The 13,136-nt window shown below is 44.0% G+C and overlaps 1 protein-coding gene across 6 annotated transcripts in view; it reads left to right on the top strand.

Annotated features, from left to right (window-relative positions):
- LOC124034288 (smoothelin-like) overlaps positions 1-13,136 on the top strand; it is a 108,923-nt gene that overhangs the window by 49,162 nt on the left and 46,625 nt on the right. For 5 of the 6 annotated variants that reach the window (XM_046347272.1, XM_046347270.1, XM_046347271.1 and 2 more), the window contains exon 6: positions 9,551-9,653. In XM_046347272.1, the coding sequence (XP_046203228.1) occupies positions 9,551-9,653 (103 nt within the window). Of the gene's footprint in view, positions 1-5,374; positions 5,458-9,550; positions 9,654-13,136 lie in introns of those variants that run through there. The other variant, XM_046347274.1, reaches the window with a different exon arrangement.

Here is a 13,136-nt window from a genome sequence, read left to right as displayed (position 1 = left end):
CACAGCTTGGGCTTGATCTGATTTATCTCTAGAGAAACTGCGCATCGAGCCCCCCCCCAAAAAAAAAACTAAATGGAATTCAAATTATTGAACCGACGTTGGTCAGTTCCTTGTGGAAAAAATTACAGACATTTTGGTTAATCGCTCAGCACTAAACTATAGTAAATACTACAGTATTGAATTAGCATATACCCTGCCTATTCCCCTAACCCATACTCCAATTTGTGCCACCCATAAATTAGAAACCAACATGCCAAGTATAGACCATATTGTGTTCCTTGCAGGTTATAGAAAATAACAGAAGCTCTGAACTCTGTTCAGACCCCAGTCCTACCTTCCTACAGGTTATAGAAAATGTACTATTTTAGTATTTCTCTGGTAGGTTTCCTGGTAAGCCTCCACTTCTATGTTAAAGATAATAAAACAAAAATACTACAGTGATGTCTGCAATAACAATAGAGTAAACACTACAGTATACTACATTTTGCTAAAACAATACATTATTATAGTATTTAGTGGCTCCCGAGTGCCACAGCGGTCTAAGTCACTGCATCTCAGTGCTAAAGGTGTCACTACAGACACCCTGGTTCAAATCCAGGCAGTATCACAACCGACCGTGATTGGGAGTCCCATAAGGCGGCGCACAATTGGCCCAGCGTCTTCCGGGTTTGGTTAGTGTAGGCCGTCATTATAAATAAGTTGTTAAAATAGGTTCTTAACTTTTTTCTTTATATGCTAGTTCTCCTTTACTACAGTATTTAAACTATAGTTAATTGTAAATACTACAGTGTACTACAGTATACTACTGTAAAGTCTGCAAAAACACTACAGTGAATACTATAGTATTTATACCATATTTTATTTATTCCATAGTATACTATAGTACGAAAAAAAGTATGGAAATGTATGAACTCAGTAATGTAAGTTGCTCTGGATAAGAGCGTCTGCTAAATGACTAAAATCTTAATGTAAAATGTAAAGTACTTGTGGCTATACAGTAACTACGATGTAGCAATGCTTAACGCTCTAGTAGTCTTGTGTTGCTTCTGAACAAAAGGCTTTAAGATTAGTTAGTCACCTTTTGTTCCTTCGTAAACTGTATTTCCTTTAGGTCTGGTTTTGTTTGTCATAGATTTTGGCAACATATACTGGATTTAGTATTGTGTGAAACTATGCAATTGTAAGATGTTGGAGGTAACAATTCAGACCACACATCTAGCAGATAAGAATTATTGGTTAGAACAATCTAGAAAGGTTGTATGATATACTCTGTATGTGTCTGTTCTTGTTCTTGGCTGTCTAGTTGTCAATGTTGGAGTGGGTCCCATATGCATTGGATATCTGAGCCAGTGTCTGTGTTTCTTTGAGTCTGTATGTTTGGAGTCTGCCGTTCTAGTCAGGAAGAAGAAATAGCTTTTTTCAGGTCAAGTGGCACAATGCCTGCATCCTCTCAGGTGGAGGGTCTGACATGGCCCTCGTGCTGTCGGAAAGGGGCTACGGGTGGGGTGGATGGGGTGAGGTGATGGGGCAGACAGACACATCCAGCCCACCAGCTTGTGCTCCAGCAGTCTGTCTTGAGTCAGTCTGCTCTGTCTGTAATGGGGCTGTAGCCAACAACAACAGCAGCAACTGGCAGCAGGGCTCCTTCCATACATCACAGGAGCGGATCTCTTTGAGCTGCGATCAATTGTCCCCAGGCAGATGGAGGCCCCAGATAATGGTCTATAGTTCACATAGATATACAGTACTAGTCAAAAGTTTGGACACACCTACTCATTCCGGGGTTTTTCTTTATTTCTACCATTTACTACATTGTAGATTAATAGTAAAGACATCAACACTATGAAGTAACACATGGAATCATGTAGTAACCAAAAAAGTGTTAAACAAATCAAAATATATTTTATATTTGATATTCTTCAAAGTAGCCACCCTTTGCCTTGTTGACAGCTTTGCACATGTTGGCATTCTCTCAACCAGCTTCATGAGGTAGTCACCTGGAATGCATTTCCATTAACAGGTGTTCCTTCAGCCAATCAGTTGTGTTGTGACAAGGTAGGGGTGGTATACAGAAGATAGCCTTATTTGGTAAAAGACCAAGTCCATATTATGGCAAGAACACCTCAAATAAGCAAAGAGAAATGACAGTCCAACATTACCCTAAGACATGAATCTGGCTCACATGAGGACCGCCACATGAAAGGAAGACTCAGAGATACCTCTGCTGCAGAGGATAAGTTCATTAGAGTTATCAGCCTCAGAAATTGCAGGCCAAATAAATGCTTGACAGAGTTCAAGTAACAGACACATCTCAACATCAACTGGTCAAAGGAGACTGCGTGAATCTGGCCTTCATGGTCAAATTGCTGCAAAGAAACCACTACTAAAGGACAGCAATAAGAAGAAGAGACTTGCTTGGGTGAAGAAACACAAGCAATGGACATTAGACAGGTGGAAATCTGTCCTTTGGTCTGATGAGTCCAAGTTCGAGATTTTTGGTTCCAACAGCCGTGTCTTTGTGAGACGCAGAGTAAGTGAACGGATGATCTCTGCATGTATGGTTCCCACCGTGAAGCATGGAGGAGGAGGTGTGATGGTGTGGGGGTGCTTTGCTGGTGACACTGTCAGTGATTTATTTAGAATTCAAGGCATATTTAATCAGCATGGCTACCCCAGCATTCTGCAGAAATACACCATTCCATCTGGTTTGCGCTTAGTGGGAGTGTCATTTGTTTTTCAACAGCACAATGACCCAACACACCTCCAGGGTGTTTAACCTCTTGAGACTCTAGGGGCAGTATTTCATTTTTGGATTAAAAAACGTTCCCGTTTTAAACAAGATATTTTGTCACGAAAAGATGCTCGACTATGCATATAATTGACAGCTTTGGACAGAAAACACTCTGATGTTTCCAAAACTGCAAAGATATTATCTGTGAGTGCCACAGAACTGATGCTACAGGCGAAACCAAGATGAAACTTCAAACAGGAAGTGAGCCAGATTTTTGAGGCGCTGTGTTCCAATGTCTCCTTATATGGCTGTGAATGCGCAAGGAACGAGCCTACACTTTCTGTCATTTCCCCAAGGTGTATACAGCATTGTGACGTATTTGTAGGCATATCATTGGAGGATTGACCAAAAGAGACTTTTACATTTACCAGGTGTCCGCCTGGTGTCCTGGTAAATGCCTGGTGTCCGCCTGGTGTCCTGGTCCTGGTGTCGAAATTGGTGCGTAATCTCCAGCTGCAAGTATTCTTCCATGTGATTCAGAGGAGAAACCAAACTTCCACGAATGATATATCATCGAATCGATATGTGAAAAACACCTTGAGGATTGATTCTAAACAACATTTGCCATGTTTCTGTCGATATTATGGAGTTAATTTGGAAAAAAGTTTGTGTTTTAATGACTAAATTTTCGGGGGTTTTTCTCAGCCAAATGTGATATTGCAACCTCAGCCCCATTTAATGTGGTTCACGTTTAGCAATGGGTTGAAGTGGCGCATGGATATATTTTCCCATTTTCAGTGATCAGATTTTCCTGCACTTTTCGATGAAACGCACGTTTTGTTATAGTCACAGCCGTGATTTAACCAGTTTTATAAACGTCTGAGTGTTTTCTATCCACACATACTAATCATATGCATATACTATATTCCTGGCATGAGTAGCAGGGCGCTGAAATGTTGCACGATTTTTAACAGAATGTTCGAAAAAGTAAGGGGTAGGAGTAACAGGTCAAGGGCTATTTTACCAAGAAGGAGAGTGATGGAGTGCTGCATCCGATGACCTGGCCTCCACAATCACCCAACCTCATCCCAATTGAGATGGATGGCAGCCACCAAGTGCTCAGCATATGTGGGAACTCCTTCAAGACTGTTGGAAAAGCATTCCAGGTGAAGCTGGTTGAGAGAATGCCAAGAGTGTGTAAAGCTGTTATCAAGGCAAAGGGTGGCTACTTTGAAGAATCTAAAATTCAAAATATATTTTGATTTGTTTAACACTTTTTTGGTTACTACATGATTCCATGTGTTATTTCATAGTTTTGATTTCTTCATTATTATTCTACAGTGTAGAAAGTATTAAATATGAAGAAAAACCCTTGAATGAGTAGGTGTGTGTGTGTGTGTGTGTGTGTGTGTGTGTGTGTGTGTGTGTGTGTGTGTGTGTGTGTGTGTGTGTGTGTGTGTGTGTGTGTGTGTGTGTGTGTGTGTGTGTGTGTGTGTGTGTGTGTGTGTGTGTGTGTACAGTGTGTGTGTGTACAGTGTGTGTGTGTACAGTGTGTGTGTGTACAGTGTGTGTGTACAGTGTGTGCGTGTGTGTGTATATATGTATACAGTACACACACACACAGAGCGAGAGAGAAAAGGTCTATGGCAGCAAACTAAAGACACACGGAGTGTAGTGATCAGCTGCTGACACATAGTGTATGTCAAACAGTGTATCTCCTTCAAATCTCACATTCAAATGAGAAATATGTATATACATGTTCAAGAATGGAGGGAGTTTTTATTTGATTTTGACTGTTGATGTAAGCTTAGTTTTTTGCCAGACACCAGTAGGCCTGCTAGTGGTTATTGATGACTATGTTTATAATGAATGTGCTTGAATTGAGAGAGGATAACTGAGGTAACAGTTTCCATATGGTAAGGAAAGAGAAGTTTGCACACCTAGCAGCTCAAAAATGTAATTACATGTATGGGTGAAGGAATGTTGGCAAGAAAAAAACAACTTTTTTGTGGGACAAAACTTTTTTTTTGGTATTCAACAGTGCAGCTGTTTTATGCTAAAATGTATCTTTTGTCTGAAGTAACATGCCAATTAAGGCAGACTCAGTAATCACAAAAACAATGGAGTTTACCTTGGTCAAAAGAGCGTGTCAAAAGTTAACTTGTCAACCAGGCAACCTGCTAACCTGTAAAGCCTGTCGGATGTTTCCCAGTCAAAACTGCATATTTTGTGATGTTTTTGTTAATTTTGGTGTTCGGCAGACTGCGACCACCTCTGCAAAACAACGTAAAAATTAAATACAGATTTCTTGATTTATCTTATCTTAATTCTGTCTATTTTGAAGAAGTGTTACTGGCTATGTTGTTGCTACAGTGGCTCAAGGGGGACCAACAACAGTAATAGTGCCATTTTTCAATTGAAGGTCTTTAGGGAGTATGCCTAGAGTTCTGCTAGGTGCAAACCCAACCTATGTATGCAGACGTCTTAAGGATTGCGATATCGAGAGGAAGGAGAGGGGGAGGGAGACTTAGAAGGAGCCCTGTAGAGACAGAAGGGGAGGGAAGGGAAGTGGAGGGAGTGGCCTGTTGGTGGGTGTGTGTGGTATGTAGGAGTGTGTGTGGTGACTGAGGGAGTGGAGAGGTAGAGTAGAGGATGTCATGACTACTAGAGCGAGAGCAGAGCGAGAGAGAAGACAGACAGACAGGTAGCGGAGCCAGTGAAAGAAGGTAAATGACACATTCTAGTTCTTCCACTCTCACAGACCTAGTTCTCCTCTCTGAATGCCTGTACTTTTTTCAGACTTTGTTCCTCCTTATCAAATTCCATCTACTTCTCTTTACACAATTTTTGCCTGTTTCTTTTTGTTTCTCATTGCGCGGAACCCGAGGAGCTGCCTCTAAGGTTTAATGTTGGGATAATTGGTCAGTCATTTAGACAGTTTCTATCACTTGGTTTCATAAATCCATAGTTAATAGTATACAGGTGTGTATTTTTGGTACATTGTTGCAACTTTACAAAATTGTAATTTATCAGATCTGCCTCCATGGCCAGGTGTGTGTTGAATGGAGCAGGTGAGATAGACCAGACTGGGGGCAGAGACGCTGTTTGTTTACTAATCTGATATGATAATAAACCTGTAATAAACTGAGACTAGCAGTTTATGATGACAAGCATAATGGTAAGTAAGATCTGCTGTAGTGAGAGGATGGATGATGGAGAAAGGGGAAAGAAACCGACACGCAAAGGGAGATAGATGGCAAAAATAATTGGATGGAGGAAAACGGCTTTAACTGGACTTTGAATGATGTGTGGGTAAGTGAAAAACGGGTTTCACGATCGTCGTAATGAGTAGACCAAGGCGCAGCGTGAATAGCGTTCCACATATTTTTAATAAACTGAAACGCACCAAACAATAAAGCATAAATGAAACGTGAAGCTACTGGTGTGCACTCAGGCAACTCAATGTAGACAAGATCCCACAAACACAAATGAGGAAATGGCTACCTAAATATGATCCCCAATCAGAGACAATGATAAACAGCTGTCTCTGATTGGGATCCATATCAGGCCAACATAGACATACAAACCCACCCTTGTCACTTTCACTCCCCAACCAACATACAGAATAAACAGCTTACTTTGGTCAGGGCGTGACAACGAGGCTTATGGGTGTGTGATGCAGAAAGGATTGCTACTTCATTCCTGCTAATGTAATTCACTTACTGGAGGTTGGCCTTGTGTGTGGTTCCTCAGGCTTTGCCATGAAGTCATGGAAAAGGACCCTGTCAGACTTCCCTCAGAAAGCCATGGAGAGGAGAGCCTGACCTCATCGCATTCTGATCTCATTTGCACAATAATGGATTCTGCTTCCTTGGAAAATGTGTCCATTCTAACCCAGGTAGCTGAAGTAATCCCTTGTTTAGTTGAGCTGCCTCTGCTCTGCTCTGCTCTACTCTGGGTGGTGCAGTAATCCGTAGTAGTCTACCTCTGCTCCGTGCCTGTTTGTTCCGACTGATTGTTGTTTCTGTGGCTCTGAGTGTTCAGATGAGTCCAGATGGCCCACGCCTTGGCTGTGGTCAGGCCAAAGGACAGTTGTCATTTTTGTGCATATACGAGCCAGAGCTTTCACAATTAAAATCCTGACCGACCCAAACACTCGTGAACCCGTATGGTGAGGCCACGAGCACTACAGGAGAGAAGCTCAGCTCCGATTCTGAGGCCTAAGAGCTGATGAGGCCAGCGTGCTGCAGTGGGACTGCTTCGGTTCCACTCTGTCAGGTCTGCACTGTCAGCCTGGGCCAGAGGCCAGTGATGACAGTGTGGGATTGGCAACAGGTCCTGGGATGGGATTATCTTGGGTGTATTCATTAGTCGCAGACCATTGCAAAATGTTTGGTCTGTTTCATGTTTTGCAACGAAGACCGTTTACCTCTTGCAAACGGAATAAAACGGAACGAAACACGGAGGGACCTACCTGAATTTGTCCAATAGAAACGCAAAGCATTTTCCGGTTGGAGTAAACGGTTTCCGTTACAAAACGTTTTGCAACATACCAAACATTTTGCAAAGATCTGCAACTAACGAATACACCCCTGCTCTCTCTCTTTCTCTCTCAAACATCACTATCAATGCTTTCCTTCTTTCTGTCTCTGAGAAGTATGTTCCCTGTGGTATAAGGGAGCTGTGAAATGATCACTGTCTGGGTGTTTGTCTCCTGTTCGTGGCAGCTGAGGGGAGTAAAATGAAGAAGAGGGATAGATGGAGGGGGGGGGGTATTTCCAGCTGAAAAGTCATTGTTTCCCCTCAGCTTCTTTGAATGAAGAACCTTCCTCAGGGAGACAGTATTTTAAAGCAACTTCTCTCATTCTTCTACATTTCTTCTCTTTGACATTTTCTATGGATTAGCTATTCAGGTTTGGGGTGCTTTTTTTGTTTTTTTGTTGCTATAGTCACTGTCTGGTCCTGGCTCATCAGACACAGGCTAACAAGTGATTAAGCTCTCTCCTTTTACATCTCCCTCCCTCTCTCGCTCAGGGGTGTTTGTCTGGTACCAGGCTTGTTCACTCCCTCACCTTACACTCTCTCACTTCTCTCTGATCACAGCCTGATTTGATTGACTCTACTCACAAGGCTGTGATTTTTAACCTCCTCACTTCTGACACCTTTATCAGCCCCAGGATAACGTACATTAAGCAAATGTGCCGTGTTTGTTTAAAGATGGTGGATTTGAATCAAGTATGCTCCAGGCCTGTGTCTTGTAATTCACGTGTGCGTGCGTGTGCGTGTGTGTGTGTGTGTGTGTGTGTGTGTGTGTGTGTGTGTGTGTGTGTGTGTGTGTGTGTGTGTGTGTGTGTGTGTGTGTGTGTGTGTGTGTGTGTGTGTGTGTGTGTGTGTGTGTGTGTGTGTGTGTGTGTGTGTATACAGTACACACACACACAGAGAGAGAGAGAAAAGGTCTATGGCAGCAAACTAAAGACACACGGAGTGTAGTGATCAGCTGCTGACACATAGTGTATGTCAAACAGTGTATCTCCTTCAAATCTCACATTCAAATGAGAAATATGTATATACATGTTCAAGAATGGAGGGAGTTTTATTTGATTTTGACTGTTGATGTAAGCTTAGTTTTTTGCCAGACACCAGTAGGCCTGCTAGTGTGTGTTTCGTTACACTGGCAATTCTGGCACTATGTTGTTTCAGGGCAGAGTATTTCTCATGATAACCGTTTATAGACCAGTGAACCAGACACAGAGCTGGTTGGACTATTCTTGGATGCAATATGCCAAATACCTTGTGGTTGTAAAGAAAAACTGTGAAGTTATTTATATATTTCTAAATAAGTGTGTGTAGAAAGCCTATAAAACCACCCAATCCTTTTCCACACAGATGCACTTCAGTGGAGAGGTTTGGGGTGCACTGGAGGGAGAGTGTGGTTGTGTGTGTGTGTCCGTGCGTGTGTTGGCCTTGGTGTTTGTACAGCTGCTCCTCCTGTAGAGTCTCTCAAGGTCAGGCAGCAGGGGCCTACAGCAGTGGCAGCCTCTACATCGCTCCCTTTCTCTCTCCTTCTGTCTCCACCTCCCATTTCCTCTCCATATGCCGAAACGTTGTGCTCTCGATTCTACCGTCTCCCTCCTACTGTGTCTTTCCTCTCTCATGGCAGATTTTGAGTCCCTGTGTGTTTCTCATGTCTGGGCTGGCTGTGCAGTGTGTACTGCTCTGTCTGTACAGAGGACCAGATGTTACTGACACGGCAGCCCAAGGTGGAGGAGTGAGGGGTCAGAGAGGGCAGGCAGATGCTAACCCAACCCAGCAGAGTTCAATCAATACCCCCAACAGAAGGCCGTGTCCATACAGCTGGCTCACTAACTCCCTTGGTGTAGAATCCAGCTTCAAAGTATTACGGGATGGTTGATTTACCTGCCTGGCTCTCAGGGTGTGTTGTGCTACGCTGTCTGTCTCCCGGGGTGAACAGGGACAGGGTAGAGGCAGCCAACAGCTGTCTTATCATCTCATCTGTAGGCAGGGCCTCATCATGGCCTCTCTCTTTTGAGGAGCGTTTGACCCTGACACACAACACTGTTCTGATTGGCCTATACAGACAGAGGACTTTGTGCACCTGATGGTTCTACATATCTTATGATCAGACCACTGAGAGGGATGGGTTCAGCTCACTGTTGTGGCTGACTGACTGTGTTCTGTCTATGTCATACTGCCAGTGAAAAGAACTAAATGCCCTCGTCTTGACTCCGTTGTCTCTGCATTGATGCGATGATGTATTGAAAAGCACCAAGTGTCTCTGATTTACTGTTGTTTCTGCAGGACACAGAAAGGGAGAGCTTTGGTGAGCGAGAGAGAATCAAGTCACAGATCCGGGAGCTGCGCAGCCACCAGACGCAGCAGGGCAGAGAGCTACATAGGACAGGTGAGCAATGTCAAAGACCATCTGAATGAGTGGTTGACTGTTCCTTTCCTCTCAGCCTGTCCATAGGTCACACACACACACACACACACACACACACACACACACACACACACACACACACACACACACACACACACACACACACACACACACACACACGCACACGCACACGCACACACACACACACACACGCACAGGTGCACAGGTGCTCTAAGACACACACACACACAGGTGCACTCAGACACATACCGTTTATATGCTTCCTGACATTTAAATCTCTGTTCTATATATGACGTGCTTTTTTGATAACGTTTGCATTAGTTTAAGGGTCAAGTTTGGATAGGCAATTTTACTTAAACACAACATTGATTGAAATCATTTCTGGGATTTCCACACTTATGCACTTAGATGCAATTTCCTCTGGTCTGCAAGTGAAAATAGCCAGCCAATAGAGCCATACTGCTGTAGGGGAGTGGAGCTGAGGTGGTCGGTCGGTCACATTGGTTTAACTCCTCCTTTTTATTTTGAGGTTAGAGGCACCACAGTCATGGGACCAACACTCTGGTTTTGGGTGTGTAGTCATTTCATTAACCAATGTTAGCAAACACAGTGAATGCTTTACTGTAGGTTTGCTAGCTTCATCCATGACCTTTTGACTTGTACACCCACTCCATACACAAAGTGATCGAAATGTAAATGTAAATGTTTAAATGAGAAAGGACTTTACCTCTCCATGTTTGTACAGACTCTTATTTTTGTTAACACCAAGCCAATAAAGGGATACATGACAGTCACAGACCATTTGTACAGTAGTTGCTAGAGTGAAAGAGCAGGATATAGTAGAGAGGAATAGTTGAGTGAAGCATGCAGTAGAATAGATCATTTGTTTACGCCCATACTGATTTGAATGCCTGAATGTAAAGTGAGTATTTGTTGAACAAATATACCCGCCTCTAATACTTAATCATTGTAGGCGTCCCAAATAGCACCCTATTCCCTATATAGTGCACTACTTTTGACCCGAGCCCTACAAGCCTATGAGAATAGGGTTCCATTTGGGACGCACAACGAGTGGTCTGGCCTGCCCTTGGACCTCAGCATCCCACTCATCAGCCAGTGCCTGGTAGTAGTGGGGTTATGAGACGGAGCAAGAATATCATCTGTTCAAGGAGGAACCCACAGCCAGTAGTGATACCTCTGCTATTTAAACCACATACCAGAACTAGAACAGAATCCTTTCTTGACATGGACCAGAAACACCCAGCTCTCCTTGCTCTGCCCTCGCCCTACAATTTGTACCGGGTTGAAGTCAGGGCCAGCAGCTGGCAGGAGCAGACCTCCACAGAGCAGAAGGATTGAGGGTAGGAGCTGTTTGAAATGGACGCCGATACACAAAGACACAGGAAGTTAGAGGCTGGAAATAAACAGGATAGGGTGGGGCGGGTTCTGCCAGTGGCAAGGGGGGTGAGATGTCCTTTTTAACAGAGAGAAGGAGAGAAGTGGCTAGAAAGAGAGAACTTAACTTTGAAGATTAGGGGGGTACAATGGTACACACATACCTCTCTCTCCTTTTTCTCTCACACACACACACACACACACACACACACACACACACACACACACACACACACACACACACACACACACACACACACACACACACACACACACACACACACACACACACACACACACACACACACACACACACACACACACACACACACACACACACACACACACACACACACACACACGCTTAAATATACAGCAGCATGTCTTGCACACGTATACATGCTCACAGTCCACAGTGTTGGTGACAAGGCTGTGATTTAGGAAATTACCCGTTTGAGAGACATGGCACGTTCCACTGAGCCACTCTGAGTGACAGGGAGCCAGACTCCTCAAATTTGAACTTGTCACTGAATAGACTTTTGTTGTTGTTGCTATTTAAAGAAGGGTTAGAGGAGGGGGGCTCTCTGCTTTATGCATGAGTGTGGTTATTTAAAACCATTCTCCAGAAACCCTCACAACAGGGCACAATGGACTGGACAAACATCATCCCTTTAACTTTAGTTCTCTTTTCATTGGAGTTGACTGGGGCCTTCATTAGATCACGTGGTCTATTTTATAGGGCCTCATGTGAGAAAGGCAGCCATGTTGTGATTTTCGAAGTGAATGCCTATAATAAGCACTTTTCTTATTCAGACCCCAGTCAATAACTATTTAATCAACCAATCAAGTGAACCTCATCCTGCTCCTGGCTCTGGGAGGCCTTTCGAGGGTCTTGAAAAGGCTGCGGAGGCTGTGGACGTCTTAGGCCAGAATGGGGCTTTCCCTCACTGATTTGGTTTGTAAATGACAGACCTGCACACTTTGTGAACTCTGGATCGAACACATGGCTAGGGTATGCAGAGATGTGTTATCATACAATGATGTGTCTCTTGTAAGGACACTGTGATTTTCCACTTTGTCTGTGTCTTTTAAGCAGCTTGTCTGTGGTCTCTGTACAGCCACCCAGAGTTAAATACACTGAGCAGTGAGCATCACAGGGTAAGAGGTAGGTTGAGAGAGCGAGAGACTGAGTGAGATACTCTGGATCTAGGAGTGGGAGGATGTGGGCACTGCAGTGTTGTTTGGAGTGTGGTTTCCTGATGAATGGAGGAGGAATGGAGGATGTTGGATAGGGACCGGGGGAGGGGAAGTACTTATCCTAGTCTCTATTTCACCCCCCCCCCCCCACTTCCCCCTACACTTCCTACTGCTCGGTTACCACCTACTGTTGTGGCGCTTTCTTTCTCACATACGCACACGTAGACATCTGGTCCAGGAATTGAGTCAGACCTGGAGGAAATGCCTACATCCCATTATGTCTCCATGTGTCTCCTCTCGTATACCCAGTGACGCTCACATGTCTCTCCCACGCTCTTGGGGATTTGGCATATGCAGAAACCTTTCATATCCATCAGCAATCCACAAGTTCTCCAGCAACCAACCTCTCACGTGACCCCACATTCCATCTTTTTTTATGTTTGGTCAGAGAAACAAAAAATATGCAAGAACAGAATTGTACAGAGCAGAGTTGTATTTCCATAGTGTTCCTCTGCACTATAATCAAATCAAATTTTATTGGTCACATACATATGGTTAGCAGATGTTAATGCGACTGTAGCGAAATGCTTGTGCTTCTAGTTCCGACAGTGCAGTACAGGAGAGGGCTGAGAATGCGTCCTTGTGGGTTGTGTGTTGAGTGTTGAGGATCAGCGGGGTACCTTCACCATCTGGGGGCGGCCGCCAGAAAGTCCAGGACCCAGTTGCACAGGGCAGTGTCGAGACCCAGGGTCTCGAGCTTAATGACGAGTTTGGGGGTACTATGGTGTTGAATGCTAAGTTGTAGTCAAAGAACAGCATTCTTACATAAGTATTCCTCTTGTCCAGATGGGAAAGGGCAGTGTGATTTGCGATTGCGTTGTCTGTGGGCCT

The sequence above is a fragment of the Oncorhynchus gorbuscha genome, linkage group LG04, assembly GCF_021184085.1.
Source record: "Oncorhynchus gorbuscha isolate QuinsamMale2020 ecotype Even-year linkage group LG04, OgorEven_v1.0, whole genome shotgun sequence".
NCBI classification, from domain to species: domain Eukaryota; kingdom Metazoa; phylum Chordata; class Actinopteri; order Salmoniformes; family Salmonidae; genus Oncorhynchus; species Oncorhynchus gorbuscha.
This window is presented reverse-complemented; position numbering and strand designations above follow the sequence as displayed.